Consider the following 27,988-nt stretch of genomic DNA (forward strand, 5'->3'; position numbering starts at 1 on the left):
CAACAGGCAGAATTCGGGAAAGGTCAAAAGGGGCGAGGAGATGCCAGTCCACATGTCCTACCAACCTCCCAGAATCCTCCTCGCTGGAATCCATCTTGGCTGAGCAATGCGCGTGCCCCACCAGGAAGGACCCTGAGTCAGAACGATTGGGCAGAGGCAACCCAGAAACTAACCCCATCACCGTAAAACCTGAGGCTGCGAGCCACGTGGCAGAGCAGTTCTCCTGGGCTCCCTTACCCTGCTGCTCTCTGCCCAGGCTCCCCTTCCCAATAACGTCTCTTGCTTCGTCAGCACACGTGTCTCCTCGACAGTTCGTTTCCAAGTGTTGAACAAGAGCCGACTGCCCTGGAAGGGGTCCCCTTCCTGCTGGGGGGAGGTAGCTTGGTGCAGTCTAGCTGGAAGGCAGTCTGGCTGACTTGGTCAAATCAAGACTGCACACACCTTATGATCCAACAACCTACTGCTGGGTATGTGTCCCAGAGAAGCTGTGATGCTGTTACAGGGGACTCGTGGGAGCATGTTCCTTGAGGCATCATCTGTGTGGTGGGAAGCGGGAGGCAATCTGGTGTGCGTCCCTTGGGGGCGGGCAGGTAAAGTGGGGTTGCTGTGCAGCAGGGAGAGGTAGCCAACTAGCCATACGTACAGCAACCAACAGAGATCCTCAAGGCTGGGCGTGCAAACAGAAGCAACAAAACGCATGGCAAAACAGCACTTACAAAAATGTTTTAAATAAAAATTTGCACACACACCAACAATATCTTTTATAAGAGCACTTACAGACAGAAGAATATACAACAGCCCTTTTCAAAGTGGCTGCCATGGGAGGGCAATGGAATGAAGGTGTGGACAAAGAAGGTCACCTGCCATGTCAGTAAACACAGGATACTGCAGCCGTAAAGCCCCTACAGTGCAAGCCTGAGGGGAATTCAGGATGGAGAAAAACAGGATACTGGCCCCAGATAGTTAAGATGCATATCAGAGGAATGATTTCAGTGAGCCCAGACTCTTGCATCTTCCCGTACATAGAAAAGCACGAAACTCATTAACTTGAATACAGACTGAAAGTGAGGGGATGGAAAAAAAATATTCCATGCAAATGGAAATCAAAAGAAAGCTGGGTGGATAAAGAAGATGTGGCACATATATACAATGGAATATTACTCAGCCATAAAAAGAAACGAAATTGAGTTATTTGTAGTGAGGTGGGTGGACCCAGAGTCTGTCATACAGAGTGAAGTAAGTCAGAAAGAGAAAGACAAATACCGTAGGCTAACACATATATATGGAATCTAAGAGAAAAAAAAATGTCATGAAGAACCTAGGGGTAAGACAGGAATAAAGACAGACCTACTAGAGAATGGACTTGAGGATATGGGGAGGGGGAAGGGTGAGCTGTGACAAAGTGAGAGAGTGGCATGGACATATATACACTACCAAATGTAAAATGGATAGCCAGTGGGAAGCAGCTGCATAGCACAGGGAGATCAGCTCAGTGCTTTGTGACCACCTAGAGGGGTGGGATAGGGAGGATGGGAGGGAGGGACACGCAAGAGGGAAGAGATATGGGAATATATGTATATGTATAACTGATTCACTTTGTTATAAAGCAGAAACTAACCATTGTAAAGCAATTATACTCCAATAAAAATGTTAAAAATAAATAAATAAAAGAAAGCTGGAGTAACAATACTCATCAGATAAAATAGACTTTAAAATAAAGACTATTACAAGAGATAAGGGAGGACATAATGATCAAGGGATCAATCCAAGAAGAAGATATAGCAATTGTAAACATTTATGCACCCAACATAAAAGAACCTCAATACATAAGGCAAATGCTAACAGCCATAAAAGGAGAAATTGATAGTAACACAAAAATAGTGGGAGACTTTAACACTCCACTTACCCCAAGGGACAAATCATCCAGACAGAAAATCAATAAGGAAACACAAGCCTTAAATGACACATTAGACCAGACTTAATTGACTTAACTGATATTTATGCCACATTCCGTCCAAAAACAATGGAATACACTTTCTTCTCAAGTGCACATGGAACATTCTCCAGGATAGATCATATCTTGGGTCACAAATCAAGCCTTGGTAAATTTAAGAAAATTGAAATCATAACAAGCATCTTTTCTGAACACAACGCTATGAGATTAGAAGTCAATTACAGGAAAAAAAAACTGTAAAAAACACAAACACATGGAGGCTAAACAGTATGATACTAAATAACAATGGATCACTGAAGAAATCAAAGAGGAAATCAAAAAAATACCTAGAAAGGGGCTTCCCTGGTGGCGCAGTGGTTGAGAGTCCGCCTGCGGATGCAGGGGACACGGGTTCGTGCCCTGGTCCGGGAAGATCCCACATGCCGCGGAGCGGCTGGGCCCGCGAGCCATGGCCGCTGAGCCTGTGCTCCGCAACAGGAGAGGCCACGACAGTGAGAGGCCCGGCGTACAGCAAAAAAAAAAAAAAAAAAAAAAATACCTAGAAACAAATGACAACGAAAACCTATGACCCAAAACCTATGGGCTGCAGCAAAAGCAGTTCTAAGAGGGAAGTTTATAGAAATAAAATGTCACCTGAAGAAACAAGAAAAATCTCAAACAAACAACCTAACCTTACACCTAAAGCAACTAGAGAAAGAAGAACAAACAAAACCCAAAATTAGTAGAAGGAAAAACATCATAAAGGTCACAGCACAAGTAAGTGAAATAGAAACGAAGAAAACAACAGTAAAGATCAATGAAACTAAAAGCTGGTTCTTTGAGAAGATAAACAATATTGATAAACCTTTAGCCAGACTCATCAAGAAAAAAAGGGAGAGGACTCAAATCAATAAAATTAGAAATGAGAAAGGAGAAGTTATAACTGACACCGCAGAAACACAAAGGATCATAAGAGACTACAAGCAGCTATATGCCAAAAGATGGACAACCTGGAAGAAATGGACAAATTCTTAGAACAGTACAACCTTCCAAGACTGAACCAGGAAGAAACAGAAAATATGAACAGACCAATCACAAGTAATGAAATTGAAAGTGTGATTAAAAATCTTCTAACAGGGCTTCCCTGGTGGTGCAGTGGTTGAGAGTCCGCCTGACAATGCAGGGGACACGGGTTCACGCCCCGGTCTGGGAAGATCCCACATGCCGCGGAGCGGCTGGGCCCGTGAGCCATGGCCGCTGAGCCTGCGCGTCCAGAGCCTGTGCTCTGCAATGGGAGAGGCCACAGCAGTGAGAGGCCCACATACTGAAAAAAAAAAAAAAAATCTTCCAACAAACAAAAGCCCAGGACCAGATGGTGGCTTCACAGGCGGAATTCTATCAAACATTTAGAGAAGAGCTAACACCCATCCTTCTCAAACTCTTCAGAAAACTGTAGAGGGAGGAACACTCCCAAGCTCTTTCTACGAGGCCACCATCACCCTGATACCAAAACCAAAGATATCACAAAAAAAGAAAATTACAGACCAATATCACTGATGAACATAGATGCAAAAATCCTCAACAAAATACTAGCAAACAGAATCCAACAGCACATTAAATGGATCATACACCATGATCAAGTGGGATTTATCCCAGGGATGCAAGGATTCTTCAATATACACAAATCAATGGGATACACCATATTAACAAATTGAAGAATAAAACCATATGATCATCTCAATAGATGCAGAAACAAGCTTCTGACAAAATTCTACACCCATTTATGATAAAAACTCTCCAGAAAGTGGGCACAGAGGGAACCTACCTCAACATAATAAAGGTCATATATGACAAACCCACAGCAAACATCATTCTCAATGGTGTAAAACTGAAAGCATTTCCTCTAAGATCAGGAACAAGACAAGGATGTCCACTCTCACCACTTTTATTTAACATAGTTTTGGAAGTCCTAGCCGTGGCAATCAGAGAAGAAAAAGAAATAAAAGGAATACAAATTGGAAAAGAAGAATTAAAACTGTCACTGTTGGGCTTCCCTGGTGGCGCAGTGGTTGAGAGTCTGCCTACCGACGCAGGGGACATGGGTTCGTGCCCCCAGTCCGGGAAGATCCCACATGCCATTGAGCAGCTGGGCCCGTGAGCCATGGCCGCTGAGACTGCGCGTCCGGGGCCTGTGCTCCGCAACAGGAGAGGCCGCAACAGGAGAGGCCACAGCAGTGAGAGGCCCGCGTACCGCAAAAAAAAAAAAACAAAAAAAAAAAACTGTCACTGTTTGCAGATGACATGATACGATACAGAGAAAATCCTAAAGATGCCACCAGAAAACTACTAGAGCTAATCAATGAATTTGGTAAAGTTGCAGGATACAAAACTAATACACAGAAATCTCTTGTGATCATCAAGAAATAAAGGAAACAATCCCATTTACCATTGTAACAAAAAGAATAAAATACCTAGGAATAAACCTACCTAAGGAGGCAAAACACCTGTATGCAGAAAACTAAGATACTGATGAAAGAAATCAAAGATGACACAAACAGATGGAGAGATATACCATGTTCTTGGATTGGAAGAATCAATATTGTGAGAATGACTATGCTACCCAAAGCAATCTACAGATTCAATGCAATCCCTATCAAATTACCAATGGCATTTTTTACAGAACTAGAACAAAAAATTTCACAATTTGTATGGAAACACAAAGGACCCCAAATAGCCAAAGCAATCTTGAGAAAGAAAAATGGAGCTGGAGGAATCAGGCTCCCTGACTTCAGACTATACTACAAAGCTCCAGTAATCACGAGAGTACAGTACTGGCACAAAAAGAGAAATATAGATCAATGGAACAGGATAGAAAACCCAGAGATACACCCACACACCTATGGTCACCTAATCTATGACAAAGGAGGCAAAAATATACAATGGAGAAAAGACAGCCTCTTCAATAAGTGGTGCTGGGAAAACTGGACGGCTACATGTAAAAAAATGAAATTAGAACACTCCCTAACACCATACACAAAAATAAACTCAAAATGGATTAAAGACCTAAATGTAAGGCCAGACACTCTAAAACTCTTAGAGGAAAACATAGGCAGAACAATCTTTGACATAAATTACAGCAAGATCTTTTTGGACCCACCTCCTAGAGTAATGAAAATAAAAACAAAAATAAATAAATGGGACCTAATTAAACCTAAAAGCTTTTGCACACCAAAGGAAACCATAAACAAAACGAAAAGAAAACCCTCAGAATGGGAGAAAATATTTGCAAATGAAGCCACTGACAAGGGATTAATCTCCAAAATATACAAACAGCTCATGCAGCTCAATAACAAAAAAAACAAACAACCCAATCAAAAAATGGGGGGAAGACCTAAATAGACATCTCTCCAAATAAGACATACAGATGGCCAACAAACACATGAAAAGAGCTCAACATCACTAATTATTAGAGAAATGCAAACCAAAACTACAATGAAGTATCACCTCACACCAGTTAGAATGGGCATCATCAAAAAATCTACAAACAACAAATGCTGGAGAGGGTGTGGAGAACAGGGAACCCTCTTGCACTGTTGGTGGGAATGTAAATTGATACAGCCACTATGGAGAACAGTATGGAGGTTCCTTAGAAAACTAAAAATAGAACTACCATATGACCGGAAAGTGCACATATGGTGCACATTTGGCAGTCGGTGGAATAGGCTGGGATTCTGAGAAGTCATTTTGTCTGGCTGTACCAACTCTCAGGGGCTTTGTCATCTTAACCTGTGCAACAAAGGTCTTTACCTTCTTTGACTATTTTGGGGAGTAAAGTTTTCTTGTTTTTTAGGCTGCACGGCACAGCTTGCGTCATCTTAGTTCCCTGACCAGGAATTGAACCCGGGCCGCTGCAGTTAAAGAGCCAAGTCCCAACCACTGGACTGCCAGGGGATTCCCATGAGTAAACTTTCTGTATCTTGTGTAGGCTTTGCACTCTCTTGTGGGGATGCCTCTTTCATCTTCCTAGTTTGAGTCACTATTAAGATATATCTTGTTAATGGCCAGATGATGGATCATTTAAATTGGAGAAACTTCAAAATTAGTAAATTTTTAGAGAGCTCTTATCATATAGTTTATTGGCACCTATAAAACAAATCAGAAGGTGGAGATGTATAGGTATATGTATATATAAAATGGCTAATCAAAAGAATCCCTTTAGTTTAATTTCTTTTATTTTTTTAATTTTTGGCTGCATTGGGTCTTCATTGCTGCACGTGGGCTTTCTCTAGTGGTGAGCGGGGGCTCCTCTTCGTTGAGGTGCTCAGGCTTCTCATTGCAGTGCCTTCTGTTGTTGCAGAGCACGGGCTCTAGGCACGCGGGCTTCAGTAGTTGCAGCATGTAGGCTCAGTAGTTGCGGCACGCAGGCCCTAGAGCATTCAGGCTTCAGTAGTTGTGGCATGTGGGCTCAGTAGTTGTGGCTTGCAGGCTCTGTAGCTGTGGCTCGCAGGCTCTAGAGCGCAGGCTCAGTAGTTGTGGCACACGGGCTTAGCTGCTCCGCGGCACGTGGGATCTTCCTGGACCAGGGATCGAACCCATGTCCCCTGCACTGGCAGGCAGATTCTTAACCACTATGCCACTAGGGAAGTCCCACTCCCTTAGTTTAAAACAAACAAAAAAACAGTTTGGGAAGTCTTATTTGTGGCCTTTGCTTCCCCTCAGTGGGTCTAACAAATCCTAATAAAAACATTAGGTTAACTAATGTAAATTAGGTTGATTAATGGGGAGGGAGGGAGAAAAAACTGAGGGGAAAGTCTAGAGACTTCTTCCCAGCAAGGTGGAAATTTTAAAGGGACTCCTTCCAAAAGGATAAAAATCTTTAGATGGTTATTAAGAAATGAGATAAATAAAACAGATGTTAATGAGATTAAAACAAAAGGTTTTGATACAACACTACCTAAGGTTGCATAGGTTAAAGGGACCCCTATTGGTCCCCAACATAAAAGGCCCCAAACAAGTCTGCTTTATTTACCCCAGTTATATATATATAAAGGCTGGGGGGCGGGGCGGAATTACATTGAGATACCTGACCAGCAATTGCTTGGGGCGACAGTTAGGCCAATTAATCAAGTTAAAAGATTGACAAAAGGGCCTGAATCCCTCAGCTCAGCCCTTCACTGGGGACCCCAGAGCCTTTTATACAAGAATAGATTAAATGGTTGGGAGATTAAAAAAAGGAAAAGCATCTAAGACTCCTTGTAAGACCAAGACTTATTGATGGGGTCCTAAAGGAAACTAAAGGTATAAAAGTTGATAGAATTGAGATGAAAGCTTACATAAATTGGTATGTTTAAATGGGCTTTATAAGGTGGTTACATCTCTTTTCCCTAATTATACTGTAAGACAGACACTATGTCTCCCCCTTCCTGGTATAAGACAGGGCATATAAATCTGCCCCTCAGACACTATTAGTTAAACACTAAAAGAAACCAACAGGGTTACCTGAGACCACACAATATGAAATAAAAACCGAGTGCTAACATTCAGGGGCCAATAAAAACAATAATGGAGATTCTTGCTCTAGGTTTAACCTGTGCACTCAGAAAGAGGGCCTTTGTTGAATCCCTTATGCAAACTTTTGAAAGCATGATAAATAAAAGCTTAAAATTCTAGGACATAGAACTCTTGAATTTCAGTTTAGTTGGAAGTCTTCTCACTGATATAAAAAAAAGCAACTTAAAGAAAATGTTTTTGGACAAATCAATCTTCTAGTATAATTTAGGCAGCAGATCTGTTCTCTGGGGAATGAAAAGCAACTGTCTGGTTTTCAAATCTCTACAAATCAGAAATGTAGATAAGCTACAATGACCTGAGACTGAGCCTAATCTGCTTAATCAGGTAAAACCTGATACAAGTTAAAAAAAAAAAAAAAAAGGAAAAAAATGGCCTTTTAAAACTCAAACCATTGGAAAGGCTCCCTTGCTCAAAATCTAATTCACAGCTTCCTTAGGGGATTATCAAGAACAAATACAAATCTTAGAAGTGTTTTCCCCAAATATCAATAGTAAAGTCTTGGTCAACTGAGAAAATAAATTTGACTTATTCCAACTTATTTATAAACTAGTAAGTTTATACCGTAATACCTGATTCAAAACTAAGTGTTAAAGTGAAGCTATGAGATCTCTATTTTTGTTTATGTCAGTGTGTACATTACACATATAGGTGTTTCTACCTCTGGAAAATATTATCAAAATTAAACTTATAAAAGAGCTGTAATTAACTAGTAAGCACTTACAAATTAAATATTTCCAAGTATAAAGGAAACTGGCCAGAATGAATTCCAGGTTCACATGATCTAGTATGCAAGGAAAGTAGGATGAGTGTTTTTGGCAAAGAAGGTATGAGGAGTGGAAGTACATTTTGTTAAGGGAAGAGAGAGATTTTGTCCTAGAGCTGGTTGTCTCAGGGCGGAAAAATAAGTGACAAACTAAAATGGATATAGAAAGTGTGAAAGGTTTGTAGAAAGACAGCTCTGAAAAAGTTGTTCCATGCATGGCCAGGCTGGGTTTGGATTGAATTTAATCGGGTAAGTGAATTTTGTTGTTCAGGGTGGGCTGGTGCAGGACTGGAGTTTGGTTTTCTGTGTTAAGAGAACAGAGTTTTCTTGGAATGTTGAACTAAATACTTTTGGTAACAGATTGTGAGTTTCTTTGCCTTCTAAATCATCTGTTATTTGCCTTAAAAATCTTTTACTGTCACTTTGGTCGAGTGAATAACTATTGCTTCACAGTGACCTATGATCCTATTTGACCAAGTGTTTTAAAAACTTGACTTTTTTTTTTTATAACAAACTTCCCAAATATCAAATTCTAATTAAGATTCTTTTGACTTTCCAACTAACTTTGGGATGCTTCAAAGGACCCCTGAAACATCCCAAGGAGAGATATTAAACTAATTAGGTTTATTTGCCATGTTAAATTACATGGGAAACATTGTCAAATAAGTGTGATAAAACCTTCTTATTTTATGGGTAAATGCCATTAATATAGATATTCCAAAACTTATATGGAATTCCTAAAAATCTGGTAAGTCCTGATATAATGTTATCAGTTATAATTCTAGTTGTTATCTTAAAATGTCATATGACACAGAAATAACCAAGTTTCTCGTCAGTTACACTGTAAACGGATCTTTAACCATGCCATTTTAAGTCTTTTGTCATTTATAGACAATCACTATTTTACTCTGATGCTTTTATAAAATGACGATTCTCAAGAGGATTCGTAAAAAAGACTTTTGACAAATTTGTTTCTGATAACTTTTAGATCATACCACTGGACTCAGTAAGAAGTTACAAAACCCTAACGGAAAACCTGATGACTTCATCCAGATCAACTGGAATTAATTACATGGGACTGAAAGAATTGATAAATATGGTTTATAATTTTATGACTTTTTTCTGAAATATACTGGCTTTTAATTTTTTCCTGAAAATCTTTCTCTTTACGCTAATTTTGATCTACAACAAACTGATGAAGTGGACCTTTGTAAACAAAGATGAAACATTTACCTTTCTCTCTCTACGTGATCCTTCCAGAATTTGGCTTATCCAGCTGGCTCCCCTGTGGGTTTGATGGCTTATTGAGACCAGATTACAACTAGTTATACTAATCATTGTTTTAATTTGTTCTCTTGTTGTTTTCAAGTTATTTATGGCTTGTGCCTTTCTCTGCCATACTTCATTAACATTACAGGTGTATTATTTACATCCTGTCTATTTTATGAGATTATTGTCTCTTGCATTACCCAACGTGTAACCAGGCCTCCAACAAAACTAATGATGGCTAAATGTCTTGAGGCAATCAATCACATATATAACTCTACGTAGAATAATTGTAAGAGTGCAACTGTAGATATGGGAAGAAGCAACAAGAGAAAACATTTCCTGGATCATAACAGACTAGTAGAACAGGCAATCCAGAGAATTTTAGATTATCGACAGGGCCTAATCCAAAAAACTTAGCACATTGAGTGGCCTATCCACAGAATCCTCACCTGATCTAGGAATGAGCTTTCCTAGAGCCACGGGACAAACTTGGTCATGAAATGCCTCCCAAATGTTGGTCAAATTTATGACCAAGAAGAGGCACTGTGGACAAAGAAAGAAGAGGCACTGTGGACAAAGAATGTCGCCTGCCATTTCAGTAAACAAAGGATGTTGCAGGCTTCCCGAAAGTGCGCCCTGAGGGAAATTCAGGATGGAGAAACACAGGATACTGGCCCTAAATATTTAAGATGCTTATCAAAGGAATGATTTACATAAGCCCAGACTCTTGCATCTTCCCATACGTAGAAAAGCACTAAAATCACTAACTTGAGATGTTTTTGTGACCAGCAGTAATCTTTTGACGTTGAACTACATGTTGTTTCGTTTTTGTGGGTTTTTTTAAATTAATTATTTATTTTTGGCTGTGTTGGGTCTTCGTTTCTGTGCGAGGGTTTTCTCTAGTTGCGGCGAGCGGGGGCCACTCTTCATCGCGGTGCTCGGGCCTCTATCGCGGCCTCTCTTGTTGCGGAGCACACGCTCCAGACGCGCAGGCTCAGCAGTTGTGGCTCACGGGCCTAGTTGCTCTGCGGCATGTGGGATCTTCCCAGACCAGGGCTCGAACCCGTGTCCCCTGCATTAGCAGGCAGATTCTCAACCACTGCGCCACCAGGAAGCCCCCATTTTTGTTTTTTTTCCAGCAAAAACTCCTACTTATCCTGGCACCTCCCTTACCTCTTCGGAGTAGTTCCTCAGAGCTATCTGAGAGGCTGTATCCTGGGCTATAGTTCTAAGTTCATCGAATAAAACATAATTCTCAACTTATAGGTTGTGCTTTTTTTTTTTCAGTCAACAATGGGAAAGGGGATAAAAGAGGATAAACAGCCATCAGAGAGGGGTCTCCACGAAACAAAGGTAATGAGGGTGTTATTCCCTCAGCTTTGTACCTGGAACCAACAAGTGCATGAATGGGCTTTTAACAAGATAGAAAGTCATTTAAAAAACGTTAAGTCCGAAGTAACTCGGTATGGATGTCCCCACCCCGTATCTTAAACTTGTGTTTTTGTCCCTCATGTTGTTGGTGTGATCAGATTTGCAGAGTGAGGTAAACTGCCCGCTAGAGTGGTTTTGAATCTAGAAGCTCCGTACCTGGGACGGAGCCAAAGCCAAACTCTCAAGGTCAGGTGTTCCTCCCTCTGTGCTGACAACACGTGTTGTGACGGCCAGATGGTGCAAAGCTAATCCATTCACTTAAAGACATTTTTTGAAAAGCTACACAGACATTTTTTAAAGAGCCTAGGCTGTCGCAGGGAAGGTGACAGGCAGGTCTGGCTTTCCTGACGTGAGGGGTGTTCCCACGGAGCGGATCGTGGGGCTCTGCTTCTCCCATCCCCACGCTGCCAAAACTGCCCACATGCCATACGGATTAGGAAGTTCACATCCCTGTCCAAGCACAGCCAGGGGCACAGCGTCTTGCTCTAATCTTTTCCGGAATAAAGCTTTTCATGTAAAGAAAAAGTTGGCAAACAAAGCAAATTACTATATGGCTGTATAACCTGAAGGAATGAATTAGTAGCTCTTTGCTACACGTTTCTTTTTAATTACGTGTAAAAGAGGACTTATGTACTGTGGCCTAGAACTAAATGCTTTACAGTCATGGACCGCCAATGATGTGGTTTATGTTCTAACCTGTTTTTTTGTGTGTTTGCTTGATTTTGTAGGTTCCTTGGTTTTTGTCCCCAAAGGCCATGAGGAAGGGTAGCCCCAGGCAGCCGCCCTGCCTCAGGACAGGCTCTTCAGGAGAGTGACCAGCACTTTGTTTGGGGGCTTCCCTTGCAATCAGTTCAGAGGGAAACAGGCCACTTTTAAAGTCTTGTTTAAGAAAGTGTACCATAGGGGCTTCCCTGGTGGCGCAGTGGTTGAGAGTCCGCCTGCCGATGCAGGGGACACGGGTTCATGCCCCGGTCTGGGAAGATCCCATATGCCGTGGAGCGGCTGGGCCCGTGAGCCATGGCCGCTGAGCCTGCGCGTCCGGAGCCTGTGCTCCGCAACGGGAGAGGCCACAACAGTGAGAGGCCGGCATACCGCAAAAAAAACAAAAAAAATGTTCCTCAAATCCCTATCTAATCAATGTCAAGCATTTATTCAGCACTCGTGTATAAAGCATTCTGCTAGCCACTGGGTAGAATCATGATAAAAACTATAATATATATGTTATATATATATATTGAGCTCTCACTACATGCTTCATGTGGTTTAACACAGTGCCCAGGAACTACTTAACACAGCACAAGAGTCCTTTGAGGGAAATACTGATCTTATCCCCATTTTAAAGATGAAGAAACTGAGGCACTTGCCCAAAGTTAAGGAATTGTCCAAAGTCACAGAGCCAGTAAGTAGCGAAGCCTGGCTCCAGAGCCCTGCTCTCCCCTTATACAGGACAGAGGTCATACAAACAGACCCAGTCAATCCCTTTAAGAGAGGGCGGAAAGAAAGCTGCCTGGTGTGTGTGTGGGAAGTGTGAGTGTGTGTGCGGGCGTGAAGTGTGAGAGAGGGAGGGGGGGAGAGAGAGGCATTGAGAGAGTTGGACTGTGCTTAAAACCACAGTTCCTGTAGACAAGACCACGCAGACCTTCTGGAAGGGAGAAAGCCAGGCAGGGAGTGGAGTGTGTATCCATTTCCTAGGTGGCCATAACAAAGTACCATAAACTGGGTACCTTAACACAACAGAAATCAATTCTTTCACAGTTCTGAAGGCCAAAAGTCCAAAATTAAGGTGTTGTCATGGCTTTGGATAGAATCCCTCCTTTCCTCTTCCGAGCTTCTGGCAGCAGCCGTCAATCCTTGCCTTCGAGCTGGATCACTCCAGTCTCTGCCTCTGTCTTTAAATGGCGTTCTCTCTCTGTCTTCACATGACCTTCTTATAAGGACATCAGTCACTGGACTTAGGGCCCATGCTAACCCAGTATAGCCTTATCTTAACTTGATTACATTTGCAAAGGCTCTATTTCCAAGTAAGGTCATAATCACAGGTCCAGGGGGTTAGGACTTCAATGTATCTTTTCTGAGGACACAACAATCCACAACAGTATGGAAGTGACGATCTGAGACTCTGGAAGGAGTCCCTGGATGCACTCTTTCAGGCAGGGTTTAAGTGGGAGCTTGAGCCAGTGCAGCGCAGGAAGGGGAAATCTCCAGGACGACTAGGCTGGAGACAACTGGGGAGAGAGAGGGCGAGGACACTCAGGAAGACAGGTGAGCAGCCAGGCTGGGGAGATTAGCAAGTTAATAGCGGGGATACTTGGAGTGGAGGTTACCATGGTGGATGGGGCCAGATTAGAGAAGGTCCCTTAAGGGACTTTATCCCAGAGCCATGGGTCTCAAACTTGAGCTGGAACAGAATCTCCTGGAGGGCTCGCTAAGTAAGACACAGTGTGATGGCTCCGCCCCAAGTTTTGATTCAGTAAACCTGGAGTGGGGCCTGATACCCTGCATTTTCACAAGTTCTAGGGGATGCTGATGCTGCTACTGCTAGGGACCACACTTTAAGAACTTCTCTCTAGACACTGAGTGGAACCACTGAAGTCCAGAGGGAGGAACAGGAAGTAACAAGTAGCTCCAGTGACTGGCACTAGAAGACAGATGAGCAGGAGATTAAGGACATGACCATTAATCCTCTCCAAAGGTTTGAGGGTATCATGAAACTAAATGAAACGGAGGCATGTTATCTCAAAGTTTGGTCCACCTGGAGTCTTTGGCAAATCAGGTCATGATGATTTAGGAAGTTCGTGGGACAGATCGACCCTCTGCTTCAGGGGGTGCAGCTGGTAAAACTCCATGGCAACACAGCATGTGCTGTTTTTCAAGCAGGAACATGTGGAGAAGGCAGTCTGGATTTAAATCATTTTTGAAGAAAATTCACTCCTTCCTTCCTGCTACATGGATAACGACTTGGCCGTGTAATGCCATTTATATTCAGGAAGTTAAAAATTACATGTTCTAATAGCAACTCTACTAAGCCATGTCTCATTTTCAGTACAAAGCTATTTTCTGTAAAACACAAAGCTTTTGTTTTCATGTCAGTAGATCAGAGATGTCTCCTCCAGCACGTGTCCAACTATCTTTATATTAGATACTATAAACATTTGCTTGCTTGTTTAAAGTTAAGTCATTGAAATACTGGGTGTGAGTACTGGACATAAAACTGAGGAACTTGATAAGGGATGGAGAATAGGTATTTATTATTCTAAGAGCACATTTTAAAAACCTAACACCCCCTTTAAACTCACTCAAAAAACACAACAAAAACCTAGGGCAAATGTAAGAGCAGGGATGGTACCCAGAGAAACCTTGCTGTCAGATGCCGCAGGGGTCACGAAAACACCGCGACTCTGGGAGTCTCCAAAGATAAGATTCTGCCCAAAGCTCATCTACAGAAAGAAAACCCCTGGGAATTCCCTGGCAGTCCAGTGGTTAGGACTCTGCGCTTCCACTGCAAGGGATGTGGGTTTGACCCCTGGTTGGGGAACTAAGATCCCATATGGCCCGCAGCGAAAAAAAAAAAAAAGGAAACAGAAAACCCTGTGCTTTGGGGGAAGCCTGTCTCTTGTTTTTTCTCTCTGCCACTGGTTCCTAGGCATGGTTCCTTCATGTGACCTTAGAGCCGGTGGTGACAGCCTTAAACTTCATGTTTCCACATTGAGGGGGTGGGCAGTGGGGACAGACCAGTTGTCAAGAGTTCGAATGGTGATGCTAATCTCCCCTCGGGCACACAGTGGGCCTCACTGGCCTAACAGACTGGGCTTCTAAATGTCCCCTCCAGCCTTCACATTTGGTAAGAAAACATAAATGTCATGCCATTCCGGGAAAAGCAAACTTCTTCATTTTATAAGGTTAGTTTTATGAGTCAGGCTTAGTTGGAGACAAGTAAACAACTCATCTGTGGACAAAAATTGCTATGCTGCTCTTATGTTCTGGACAGAGAGAACATCAGCGTATTACATTAGACCCTGGAATTATCTCATTGCATTTTCCTTCTCTCGGGCAATGCCTTATGGGCAATGCCAGATAAGGCGATTGCAGTTTACGGAACAAAAGTCAATGACCTCCAGATCAGGCCCCATCCTGTGGGGTCCAAGGAGATCTTTGCACGGGACACTTCATCAGGCTAAGGAGCAGTGGAGAAAAAGAGACAGAATACTGTGTGTTCATCTGTGTGGCCAACTCTGAGTACGAGTTCTTGACCCTTCTTCCAAAGGAGCCAGGGTAGAAGTGGCCAGAGGCAGTGTATCCCTCCGCTTCCCCTCTAGCTCAAGGTGAGGCTCAGAAAATTAGAAAAGGCTGGTTGTAAGAGATTTGAGGTATTCGATCTCCCTCCTCCTGTAGGAGGGCTGGGAATGGGTCGGGGCCTGGCCCAGCCTCCTGTTCCTGATGCCCAGTGGTCCCAGCACCCTTCCAGCTACCTTTGTTTTCATCTAATATTTCATATTTGTCTCTAGCAGGTCCCTATGCTAGGACAGTGGCGATAAAGAGAAGGGAGGCCTTCCACCCTGTGGAAGCAGACACACATGCAGGGCAAGAGAACAAAGCAGCCTACAGTCAAGTACCAACACGGGGTGTGGAGGGTGGGCGTGTTTGGGGGTAAGGAGGTTACCAAGGCTGCAGAGATCAGCCAGTGCTGCCACCCCTTGGGTAGAGGCACGTGTTCGGCAGTGTGGTAAATACTTGCATGAGCTCGCAGCCACCCGGAAGCGGGGTGTGGGAGGCTGAGTAATGGCCCCCAGAGATGTCCACATCCTGATCTCTGGAATCTGTGAACATGTTTACAAGGCAAAGGGGATCTGGCCAATAAGATCGGGTTAAGGATCTTGAGCTGGACAGAGGATTATCCAGGTGGGCCCAGTGTACTTACATGGGTCCTTATAAGGGAGAGTAATGTTATACTCAGGAGGTGCTACCTGCTGGCTGTGAAGATGGAGGAGTGCAGGCGGCCTTCAGAAGTTGGAAAAGGCAAGGAAATGGATTCTCCCCTAGAATCTTCTGAAAGAATGCAGCCCTTTCAACACCTTAATCTTAGCCCAGTGAGACCTATTTCAGACTCCTGACCTCCAGAATTGTAAGAGAATACATTTGTGGGAGTTGTTTTGTTTTTTCTACAAAGTCTGTGGTCATTTGTTACAGCAGTGAAACTAATACAGATACAAAACTACCTGGGATCCTTTACATAGTGTTCTGTGTTGGCACCTCCTCGTGGGGCCGTTGTGGGTTCACGTACATCTCGTACATAGCTACGGTACAAGACTCTTTCATAACTCGACTTTACTGGCTAGAGGCGTCTCGGGCCATCCTAAGCAGTAACCCAGAGTGGGGAACTGCTACGGCTACTGTGGGACCAGCTCTGGGCAAACCTCTTCAACTGAGGGGCCGTCACAAAGGCAAATAAATACCACGGCTGCAAAAGCGTGACTAAATCTCTAGGGTGATTCATGCTGATGAATTGAGATCAAGGGTCAGGTTGGATCTGGGAGGCTGTGTGTGTGTGTATATGTGTGTGGATTTAACATTCCTTGTCTCATTAAGATTAGTCATTCTAGGGCTATTGACATTCCGTCTGCAGCAGAACCACTGAGGCCGTTCAAGAAAGAGCGTGCAGCCAGGCCACACTCTTGATGGCTAAATTCACAACCCACCAACGGTGGCCTAATTTATTTGGGATCACTACTTACATTCCACGATCACACGCACCCTTGGCCATGACTCCCCGTGTGGCAAGACAAGTGGAAATGCTGTGGGTTGGTAAAAAAAAAAAAAAAAAAAAAGTTTGCTGTTCAAAAACAACTTCTTACAAGCTGGTTAAAAGCGTTAGCTCATCCACGTGCAGCTGGCTTGAGCGACTGAGGGACGTGGGCCAGGAAGGCCAAGGCCTAAGTATACCCTCAGGGCCAGTGGCCTTTCCCACCTAATGCTGGACCCAGACTCTGCAATCAGAGCCTGCAGATCAGGTGGGCGCCGCGGTGGGAGGTGAGCGTAGCCATTGGGGGCACCTGTGCCATTTCATCAGTGGCAGTGCCCGGAAAGGAGGGAGGGCGTGGGCCTCGGTTCTGTGCTTTCAGGATTGTTATGTTTCATCCTCACGGCAGAGGGCGCTGAGGAGCGCCACCTGCATCCTGCCGACAGCCACCCGCTACTGTTCTTTCATGAGGGCTGTAAAAGCACTTAGGAGCCTTGCTAGCGTGAAAGCAGAGATTCTTTCACTTAAGGGTTTTATTACTTATCTTTCCCCTCCGTATTCATTGAGGCCTTCTTCAGTCTCCAGTTTTCATTTCTATGGTCGGCTTGATGTATCGCTTTCCTATTCTTGTGAACCATCACCTCTAAATTATTGACATTAATGGAGAGAAGCCTTCAAGGAGAGCAGTAATTAGATGAATTGTGTTGCATTAAAGTGCTTCATAGATTGAAAAGGGATAAAAGAAGAAGCTTTTTCTTAGTAGACTAGGCGCTCACCCAGCTGCCTTGTGGCTCATCAGACCGGCTCTGTTCCGTTGTGTCGCGCGGGGGGTGGGGGTGGGCAGCAGCCCAGCCCACCAGCGCTGGGGCGGCCCGATTCTCACCAGAGGTCAGCTGTTTTGCTCCCAAACTTACCTATGCCAGGTGTACTCATTACCTAACTGCATAATTAAATGTTCTGGTGAAGAGGGGGCACCAAAAAAAGATGTCACGTCCACAAAATCCAAGTTAAATGCAGTAGAAAGAATTGATGAAATCAAGTCTCTAAAACTCTTGCTGGTAAATTGCGTACGGGTGAGTCATAGTTAGGCAAGAAAAGTCAAAAAAAAAAAAGTGAAAGGAGAGGATCGTGAACTGTGTTCTTTGCAAGTGCTCCCTCCACTGTAAGTAAACAAAAATGGAAATCACAGATGCCCAATATGGGTGTGTCTTCTTGCTAGAAAGACTGCAAGGAGTGCCAATTAATGGCCTTCGCCCTACACAAAAAGACAGATGATAGTTTTATATTTACTGATTTTAATTTAAATTGAAGCAGTTAAGGTTTGGGCGTAACTCCCTCCTGCCCCACCTTTGGTCAATTGTTTCAATTATTGATATGTTTCCAACTACTGGTCCTGGCCTGGTCCTTGTGAGCAATCCCTAAGCAAGGGCTGATTTCAAATGGGTTGCCTTTCTCCTGAAGTTTGTGCACATAAAGATCTCGCCAGTCTCTCTAAATGCCAGGGAAGGGCTGGCCTCTCACCAGCTGCTTGGGGCAGGGGCAGTTGTCATAGGACTTACGATTGGCCAGAGGATAGTTGTCTCAGTGTAAGAGACAGCCCCACATCGTCGGGAGCAGGGCTGATCTAGGATACCCTGGGTAGCATAGGAGCTCTCAACACCACCCCTCCATGCTCTGGGTCCTAAGGCATCAGAAAAATAGGAGCCTCCTGGTCGTGGAAAGGTAGTGTATGGTCAGGAAAGAGATGTCATCAGACAAGGGCAATGAGGGAACACAAGTCATGGTCTGTGATCTCTCCTTACAATTAGTAAACTAAAACTAAACAAAACAGAATGCTCGCAAGCTTGCTAGCTAGCTCTGATTTCTTCTCAATACTTCCTTGCATTTACTATCACAGCTATTACTGCATTTTACCACTAGAGGGCAACAGTGTTTCTAAAATGAGGGTTTGTTGCAGAACCGAAACGTCACTTAGAATCAAGGAATTTCAGAGCTGTTAAGAGGTCTTAAGAATCATTTGGTTCACTGGCTTTCAAAATTTTTTCAGCTGAAACACATAGCAAGAACTGCATGCTTCATAATGACCCAGTTCATACATATATGTTTGCAACATTTTGAGGCACTACTTACCCTGTCTTCTGCAATGCACTCTAAACAGTTTGTATTCCAAACTATTTCATTTAAAACAAAACAAAACAAAAAACTGCAACCAATAAATAAATTTCATAACCCAATAGTGTGCCATTAGTTTGAAAAACCCTGACTTGGTCCCAGCCTCTCATCTGTAATACAAAGGGATGCACTGACCCCGAGGATGGAGAAGGATGCTATCAGCTACACTTCTCTCGCCCACCCAGCCACCTGCTAACCCCGGGTCAGTCCTAGAGGAATGACAGATATTGTCCAGCAACTCAGTGCTCACTCTAATAATGCACTGATTGGATAAAGAGTTTTGAGGGTCTATCATTTTCCACCTCTTGTCAATGCTACGACTGCTCTTGTAATTGAAGCAGAAATTCCTTGCATTGAAGGCTCCTAGCAGGTGATGCCTGTTCTCCTCATTCAAGCAGTTTCAATCAATCAAGCAATTTCACTGAATTCCAGGGAGAAACTGAAACCACTTTAGTCTCTAGAGTCTTGGCCCTGAAAATCACTAAGTTCTCTTCCTTGGCTCCTTGATGTTAAAACATTTATAATCACTTTGGGAGGAAATGTAAAGGTAAATCAGATGATCGAGGAAGGTATCTTTTCTTAGGGTCAATGTCCTGGATTGTTCTACTTCTTAACTCCTCATCCCTCTCCTGCATACCTGTCTCTAATTTACTGATTATCCCTCCCAGCTTTTTTAGGCCAAAAAAGGAGATCCCTTTGAAATTCAGGATTATATTATTACAGGCGAAAACAGTAACTGAGCTCTCTGTGGATAAGACAGGAAGTTTTTCTTAACTCACTTGGATTTAGTTCATTTTATGAAAAGTGCCAAGTATTTTATTTTTTCAATAAGGGGTTAACTAAATGCATGAAAATGCAAATTATTTTATTATTTAATTATTTTTATGGTCTTAGAAGGAAGAAAAAAAATTCCTAGGACCTGAAAATTCCTGGTGCACTTTAGAAATCGGAGCTTGGTGTTCTGTAGGGAATCCTTGCCACTGATAACCAGGGAGGAAATATTCAGGGGGGCCCCTCTTTGGGCTCTGGGAGGTGGCGACTCACTTACTTTGATAGAAAGTTCTCAAGCTCTGTTCCCTCACTTCTCTGTTGGGCTGGTAAACTGAACTTTTTCCTCCCTGACACAGCAAAGATCTGTTAGAACAGGTGACAAGCACAGGTTGCCTTTTTTTAGGAAAAATTTTATTTCACCATTCAATAAATCTAGACAAGCTGGGTGTAGGGTTAAGTCTTTGAAGAACCAAGGCCGAACTTCCAAATGGCTTTCTCACACCCTTAACACCACGTCTAGAACAGTCTTAAAGAAAAATCCTACAGCCACTCTTTAAAATTCTATTTACACTATTTACTAAACTCTAGATTCCTTAAGGCTGAGTCTACAGGCTTCGTGGAATATTGGAGGATTACTGGAAAAAGCATCGTCACTTTTGGGACAGGCTAAGTGTAGTTCTGTAACTTTCGTAATCTTCTACTTGATGAAGAAAGCAACGTAGCTCCACAGGCACAAAATGGTACCTACAGCCAGTGCCTTGAAATCAGTAACCGAACGAGCTGCCACGTTCTTATTCACTCCGTTCACAAAGAAAACAGCCCTGGTTCACTCACTCCCGTTAGATTAAAGCAGACGCCAGGATTACGAAGGTTCTTGCTCAGGCCAACGCGTAAATTGCAATATTATCCTGAAGCCCTTGCAGGATGGCCTGCAATTAACCAGGGAACGTCAGCGGTTCGGCCTGGAAACTGGCTTAGATTTTGGAAATTCCGCCCTGAACTAATGCTCCGTGACCACCCCATAGCAACCAACTCTGGGTAGTCGCAGAAAAGATCAAGCCTTGCCTTTTGGGCCTGCTCCTCAGTTTCCCCATGCACCTCTTTCCCAGGTATGGGAGCTGCCCTGTAAAAAGTCTTTATGTCCTCGTAAATGCCAGAAAGAACGAGCCAGCTTTCTACTGACTCCGCGCACTGACTGGCCTTTCCACGCCTAAACAATTCCCGGCGCCGAGGCGCGAGCCGGGATCCCAGCAGGGGCCTGGCGCATGACAGTCTCCCTCGCGGATCCGCCGCCGGGCGCACAGGCGCGCGTACCCAGGCATCACCACCCACGCGGCTCGCGGCCTGTCCCCGCGCGCGCCCACTGTGTCGCTCTGGTACTCACCCACGCGCGGCCCTCCTGCACCTCAGCCAGCACTCGAAGGGCGCTGGGCGAGCTCGCGCGGAAGTTGAAGAAGTGGAGCGCCGCGCGCGCCGCCTGCGACAGGAGCCCGCGCGGGGGCTCCGCGTCCTGACGCCACCCGGAGTCCTCGGGCTCCCCGGACCCCGCGGGCGCCGCCGACGCCCCCTGGAGGGCGAGCAGCAGGAGCAGCGCGAGCAGCGGGGCTGCGGGGTACGGGTCCCCCGGCCGTGGCGCGGGAAGCGGTTGCCGGCGGAGCTGCATGGGCGCGAGCTGGCGCGACGCTCGACGTGTCGGGCTTCGAGCGGGCTGCGCCGGCGCTCGAGTCAATAAGGCCGCGCGGGCCCCTCCCCTCCGCCCCCGGGGCGGCGGCTGGAAGAAGTCCGGGTCCCGCTCGGCCGCACCCTCTCGGCGCTTCCCGCAGCCCCTGGGCCCCTCCGCCCCGCCCCACTATGCTTGGGCTCCCAATGACCCGTCTCCTTACGCGGCGGACGCGGCGGCGCCTCCGCGGCGCGGGGCCCGGGTATCTGGCTGGGGCCGCGCGGGCAGGGGGACGAGGGGAGCAGTGGACGCTCCTCCCCCAAGGGAGAGCGGCCGGGTTGGCGCCACCCCGCGCCCCCAACCCAGCTTGGGGACCTCGTTTCTCTCCCCGGAGGCTGCTGTGATTTCGAAGCCCTTAGGGTTTTAGAGCAAACCTGCTTCAGTTCTCCAAGGCTTGGAGCTCATTTCCCAGAAGATGAAATTGGAAACAGGTGGAGAAGGGGGCGGGACGCAGCCGGCGTTGTTGGGGGTCCTTATAGCACAATGACCTTGGAAGTGGGACAGGTTGCCAGAGAACTGGGGCTGGAGAGGAGGCTGCCGTGGCCAGCAGGGCAGAGCCAGATAAGGCCCCAGAGGCCCCAGTGGACTTAGAAACATTGATAACCCTGGTGCGGCACAGATGGGCGTGGAAGCCAGATTCCAGGGAAGTGAGGCATGGATTGGGCTGTAGGGCAGTGGAAGCAGTGAGGGTTGACGACTCTTTTGAGACGCTTGGCAGTGAAGGGATGAGATGGCCATTGTTTTTAGGCCACAGAGAGAAAGCCCAGGAGAACCAGGAAGTAGATGCATTCCCCTCATCCTTTTTCCTACCTCTCTTTATTTTGTTCAGGGGTCCACCTCTCCCCAACACCCGCTGACCCCAGCCCCACTGTGGAGCTAAAGGAAGTCCCTTCTCCTTGCCAGTGACTGGTTGAGGCCCCACATGTGCGATTCTGGATGAGATATGCCGGGGGAAGCCTGGGGAGGGGGTGATGCGATGGGGTCACCATCTCTGAAAACATCCTCCCTCCCCCACTTCTCCCTCTGGATGTTGTCCATCTCTTGTCTGTCTTTTCTTCTACAGAAATTTATGGAACACATACTCTGCTAGGCCCTGGGAGAAGTGAAGAGAGGGCAATCAGATAAGCATCTCCGTACTCCTGGAGCACACCTTTTGGGCAAGGGGAGCCCAGACAATCAGAGAGGCAAAGGAATGATGGATGCAGTTACATGCTGGAGAAAAATTAAGCCTGAAAGGGGATGGGGAGTTGGTTGTAATTTTAAATAGTGTGGTCAAGGCAGGCCTCACTGGGAAGGTGATACTTAGGACCTGAAGGAGATGAGGGAGCCAGATGGACATGTATGGGAAGAGCACTGTAGGTGGAGGGAACAGCGAGTGCAGAGGTCCTGAGGCAGGAGTCCACCGGCATGTTTGAAGAAGAGCAAGCAAATGCAGCTGGAGGGAGAGGGCAAGGAGGAAAGTATCAGGATGCGAAGTCTGAGGGATAATGGAGAGGGGGCAGAGCATGCAGGACTTGGTAGACCCTTGTTGTGTCTGGGTGTGCCGCATGGAAGTATGCCCCTATCTTTTTTTTTTTTTTTTTTTTGCGGTACGCGGGCCTCTCACTGTTGTGGCCTCTCCCGTTGCGGAGCACAGGCTCTTGACGCGCAGGCTCAGCGGCCATGGCTCACGGGCCCAGCCGCTCCACGGCATGTGGGATCTTCCCGGACCGGGGCACGAACCCGCGTCCCCTGCACCGGCAGGCGGACTCCGTATGCCCCCATCTTGCTAACAGCCTGGGGATGAAGCCCATCTGAAGAATGGCTGAGCAGAGAGAGGGGAGGAGACTGGGTTCCTGATGACATTGTTGAGCACCCAGATCAGCTGACCCTGGAGCTTATTTATTATGTTCCTTGAAGCTGGAGGTTCTGTTTCTTGCCTTCAGAGGCAGTCTAACGCAGATAATTATCTTCCCAGAACTCAGTCATCTTCTCCTCCAAGGGGTAATAGTAGTAGGTTTCTTGAGAATTATCACCTCTAGGCCTTATAAAGACTAAGTATTCCTTACTCTACTTCAGTGCTTCAGCCCCAGTGGGTGTTGGGCTGCTTTCAGCTGCAAACAACAGGAAAACTGATTAGCGTTGTGGACTCTGCAGTGGTGTGGAGTGGGAGGTCTCGGGGATGGCTTGAAGGGTTCAGGCTCTCTCCATCCTTCTACACAGCTCTCCTCAGCTGTTTGGCTTTTTGTCCATAGACTAACCAATAGTTCCATAATTTTAGAATGGCTGTCACAGCTCCAGACACCACATCGTCACATGCTGCAACCAAAGGCAGGTAGCACAGAGTAGGTTGCCGGGGTAGCAAGAGAGCTCTACATCATGCACCTGTTTTGGTTTTTGTTTTGTTTTTTCATCAGAGAAGAAAATTTTTTTTTCTGGAACCTCTTCCCCCCACCCAACCTTCCCATACATCTCGTTGGCCAGAACTGGGTCACACTAGCAAACCCTAGCTGCAAGGGAGGCTGGAAAAGCAAGCATCTGCCTTTTTTTTTTTTTTTTTTTTTTTGCGGTATGCAGGCCTTTCACTGTTGTGGCCTCTCCCGCTGCGGAGCACAAGCTCCGGACGCGCAGGCTCAGTGGCCATGGCTCACGGGCCCAGCCACTCCACGGCATGTGGGATCTTCCCAGACCAGGGCACGAACCCGTGTCCCCTGCATCGGCAGGCGGACCCTCAACCACTGCGCCACCAGGGAAGCTCGCATCTGCCTTTTTTCAGCCTCTATCACAGTGGTCTGGTCTATAAGTTAGGATTTAGGCTTGGCCACATAGGACGAAGAAAACAAATGACATTGGCTTAAACAGGAGAGAAACTTGTCTCACGTAAAAGAAGTTGTAGGCAATCTGTGGTTAGTTTTGGCAGGTCCATGACATTGTTAGGGGCCCAGGGTTTTTCCAGATCTTTGCTCCCATATCTGAGGGTGTGGCCCCCATCCTCAGAGTACAGGACAAGCTCTAGCCATCAGCAGGAGTGCCCTTTCACAGGCTTCTGAGGAGTCCTATAGGGCACTTCTGCTTATATCTCATTGTTAAGAACTTATTCATAGCCTTAGTTGAAAAGGAGGCTGGGAAATGTAGCCTTTTTTTTGGAGAAGTTGCATGCCAGAATAAAAAAAAGAAATCAGGCTTTTGTTACTAAGGAAGAAGACTTTGTTTTACATCATTGCCTTTAGAGCCTGCTGCTGGGACACCCAAGGATTATGTGAGAGTGGTTTATGAAGGAAACACTCCCAGGAGAAACCAGTAAGGACCTAGAAAAAGGGTAGCAGGCAAGGATCTCAGACAAAGTTACAAGAAGGGTAACTTCACCTGGTCAGCAGAGGAGCTCCAGAATATGAATACCTCCCCCCGCAGGGGATCTGGGCTTCCATATCTATGCCTGTGGGTTATTGGCTAGGGGCCACCCTGGTTAACATAATCCAGGCACTCAGGCTCTCTATCTGGGTACAAAGGGGCAGTCGTGCAGGACAGCCCTCCTGAGAAGTGTCGCAGGTACCTCAGGTTGGAAGCAAAAGCATACTTAGTGGTAGGGGCAGAATCAGGGAAAGGGATCCTGGGGATCTGGGCAGAGCCCCCACGGGGTCCCTGCAGGAAGAGTGGATAGAAGCAGGCAAGTGGGAATCTGTCACCGAGGCCGGGAGGGGAGGGTGGGAATGGCTGATGGCAGCATCAGTGCTTATGAGATGGTGAGTCACAGAAAGTCTTACACAGGAAGAAAGACAGACACGGAAAGGGCCAGGGGAACAAGTGTGGCTGGCTGAGAGCAGAGGACTCCTCTGAGGCCAGCTGTTTTTAATAGTGGTAATGACTACACTTGGGGCAGATTGATGTTGATCAGAAACACACATTTTAAAAGTTTTTAATTAACAGCATTCATTTTATTAGCAGATTTTCTGGAACACAGGAGAACACTTCCTTCGTTGAGAACTGTGTTTGTCCTTTGTCCATTTATCTGTGGGGTTGTTGGAGTTCTAATTGATTTGTAGAAGTTCTTTAAATACTAAGGAAATCAGGCCTAGGTCATAGGTATCACTAATATTTTTTTTCTCAGTTCCTACACAGTGTGTGTGTGTGTGTGTGTGTGTATTCCTCCTTGTCAGATAGCGTGTGCATGGGCGATTCTGTTAACTGCACACCATGTTCTCCAAAGGGCCTGTCCTCTTGGGTCACATGTACCACCTCCCACCCCCGTGTTTCCTTCTTGGCATTGCAGGAGGCAGGGAGGAAAGTCTTAGTCAGCAGGGTCTGGCCCCCCCACCAAGAGTGTCCCATATGTCATGTTTCCTAGTTCCTTAGCCATTGCTCAAGTGATTGTGAGCATTTTTATATGGAGAATTTAGTTTAAGAAATATAAAAAATTATAGTGACTTTTAATCACATGAAAATATTCAGAACAGAGAGTGAGAGGAAATTGATACAACATTTTCTTGGGCTATTTGCAATATCTATCAAAATTAGCAATGCATGTACCTTTTCACTCAGCAATTCTACCTCTATAGTTTATAGAAAGGATACATTCACACATGTACACAGATGTATGAGAATGTTCCTCTCTGTATGTGGATTGTAAATTCCTCAAATATCTTATTTTCTGCTCTCCATCCCTAGGACAGTGCCTGGCACATCTTGGGCATCAGTACAAACTTTAGGAAAGAATGAAGAGTAAGAGGCTGGAAAAAAATCTAAGTCCCACGGCTGAATAATTACGGTACTTCCATCTAGCGGGATACTGTACAACTATTAAGGAGTGAGATCCAGGTGTGTAGATATTGAACTATCTCTAAGGTATAATGTTAACAGACAGCAAGGTGTAGAGTAGGGCAAATTGTGCGCTACTGTTTGAAAAGAAACAAATGACATACACATATGAGTACATAAATGTGGAAACGTGCAAAGATGTCTGAAAAGGTTCATAAGAAATTAGCAATTTTGGGGCTTCCCTGGTGGCGCAGTGGTTGAGAGTCCACCTGCCGATGCAGGGGACGCAGGTTCGTGCCCCGGTCCGGGAAGATCCCACATGCCGCGGAGCGGCTGGGCCCGTGAGCCATGGGCGCTGAGCCTGCGCGTCCGGAGCCTGTGCTCCGCAACAGGAGAGGCCACAACAGTGAGAGGCCCACATACCGCAAAAAAAAAAAAAAAAAAAAAAAAAAAAAAGAAATTAGCAATTTTAAGATGGGAGACAGGGGTGTGAGAAACTTTACTATATACCCTTTCGCAGTATTTATTTTTCTAACGTGCATTACCCATTCTAAATAACTACATAAATGAAATGCTGTATATGAATGCACTTCGTATCAGTTTCTTCATCACCACTTCTACAGGGACGTTACAATTCTATCACTCAGCATAGTCTGAGCAAGCCTGACCTCACCTTATACATACAGTTCAGGCTTGTCTTCCTGCCTCTGCACCTCACCCTTCCAACACCCTTCTTTTGCCTCAGGCCCAGTCATGTTTCCCCTTTTGCCTCAGGCCCAGTCATTTTAATAGGGTCAAAGTCTTGAGCCCAAGAGACCTGAGCTCTGACTGAACAGATTGCAGGCACTGGCAGCTCTTCAGTGTGCGAAGTAGAGGCATTTAGCAGCCCTGAGCATCTGCACCTGCCCCTTCCTATGCCTTTGAGTAATAACAGGCCAGAGAGCTGAATGGGAGGGTTTCGAGAGGCATTGACTGTTGGCTTCCCTCCTCCAGGAAGGAGGGGCTGGGATGCATCTTCCCTGGACGTGGCTAAACACAGGCTTGCTGAAGTACCCTCACCAGCGGCCTGACGGGACTCGGTCATGATGTGCACAGAAAGAAAGGCATGGTGACACGACTGTCATGGCTATTCCCAGCTCTGCTGGCTTTTAGAGAGTGTGGATGAGGACTCAGGGGCCAGTTCCCTGACCTGCAGCCCCATGTTCCTTATCCAAGCCCTGAGAATACACCTGAGAACAGGTGGAGTCGAGTGGGCATTCGGCTCATCTGAGGTTACAGAAGTTGGAAGAGCTGAAAAGTTTATCTCTGCACAGATCCAGCCCAGAGCACTGTCCAGATTCTCCACCCTGGGACCCCTTTGGACAACTGGCGGGGGGGGTCTTGTAAATTAATTTTTTTTTTTTTTTTTTTTTGCGGTACGCGGGCCTCCCACCGCTGTGGCCTCTCCCGCCGCGGAGCACAGGCTCCGGACGCGCAGGCTCAGTGGCCATGGCCCATGGGCCCAGCCGCTCCGCGGCATGTGGGATCCTCCCAGACCGGGGCACGAACCCGCGTCCCCTGCATCGGCAGGCGGACTCCCAACCACTGCGCCACCAGGGAAGCCCTTGTAAATTAATTTTTGATGAAAGTTGCAGCTTAAGGTTTTTTACCAGCAGTCTCTTGTGGACATATTTGTAAACACTATCATGTTTCTGTGAAAATGCGTTATCAAATAAAATGGGAGGAAAACACCTTTTCTAGCAAAGGAAAGCAAAAGAGCAAAAAAAAAAAAAAAGCTGGGGCCTCCCAGCAGTGTCCCCTCTTCCTCTGGGTGATGCAGCTCTGATTTTCATCACTGCCTGCCCCTCTCCAATGCTGCTGAATACACCTCACTCCAGGGGCCCTGAC

The 27,988-nt window shown here is 45.7% G+C and overlaps 1 protein-coding gene across 1 annotated transcript in view; it reads right to left on the minus strand.

The window, feature by feature from the left end:
* The window catches only part of RARRES1 (retinoic acid receptor responder 1), a 41,617-nt gene extending 20,174 nt beyond the window's left edge, over positions 1-21,443 (minus strand). The window contains exon 1 of the mRNA XM_012537445.3: positions 21,032-21,443. Coding sequence (XP_012392899.1) covers positions 21,032-21,310 — 279 coding nt within the window. The 5' untranslated portion in view covers positions 21,311-21,443. The remainder of the gene's footprint in view (positions 1-21,031) is intronic.
* Positions 21,444-27,988: the final 6,545 nt, after the last annotated feature.

Source organism: Orcinus orca, chromosome 5 (genome assembly GCF_937001465.1).
Source record: "Orcinus orca chromosome 5, mOrcOrc1.1, whole genome shotgun sequence".
Classification (NCBI taxonomy): domain Eukaryota; kingdom Metazoa; phylum Chordata; class Mammalia; order Artiodactyla; family Delphinidae; genus Orcinus; species Orcinus orca.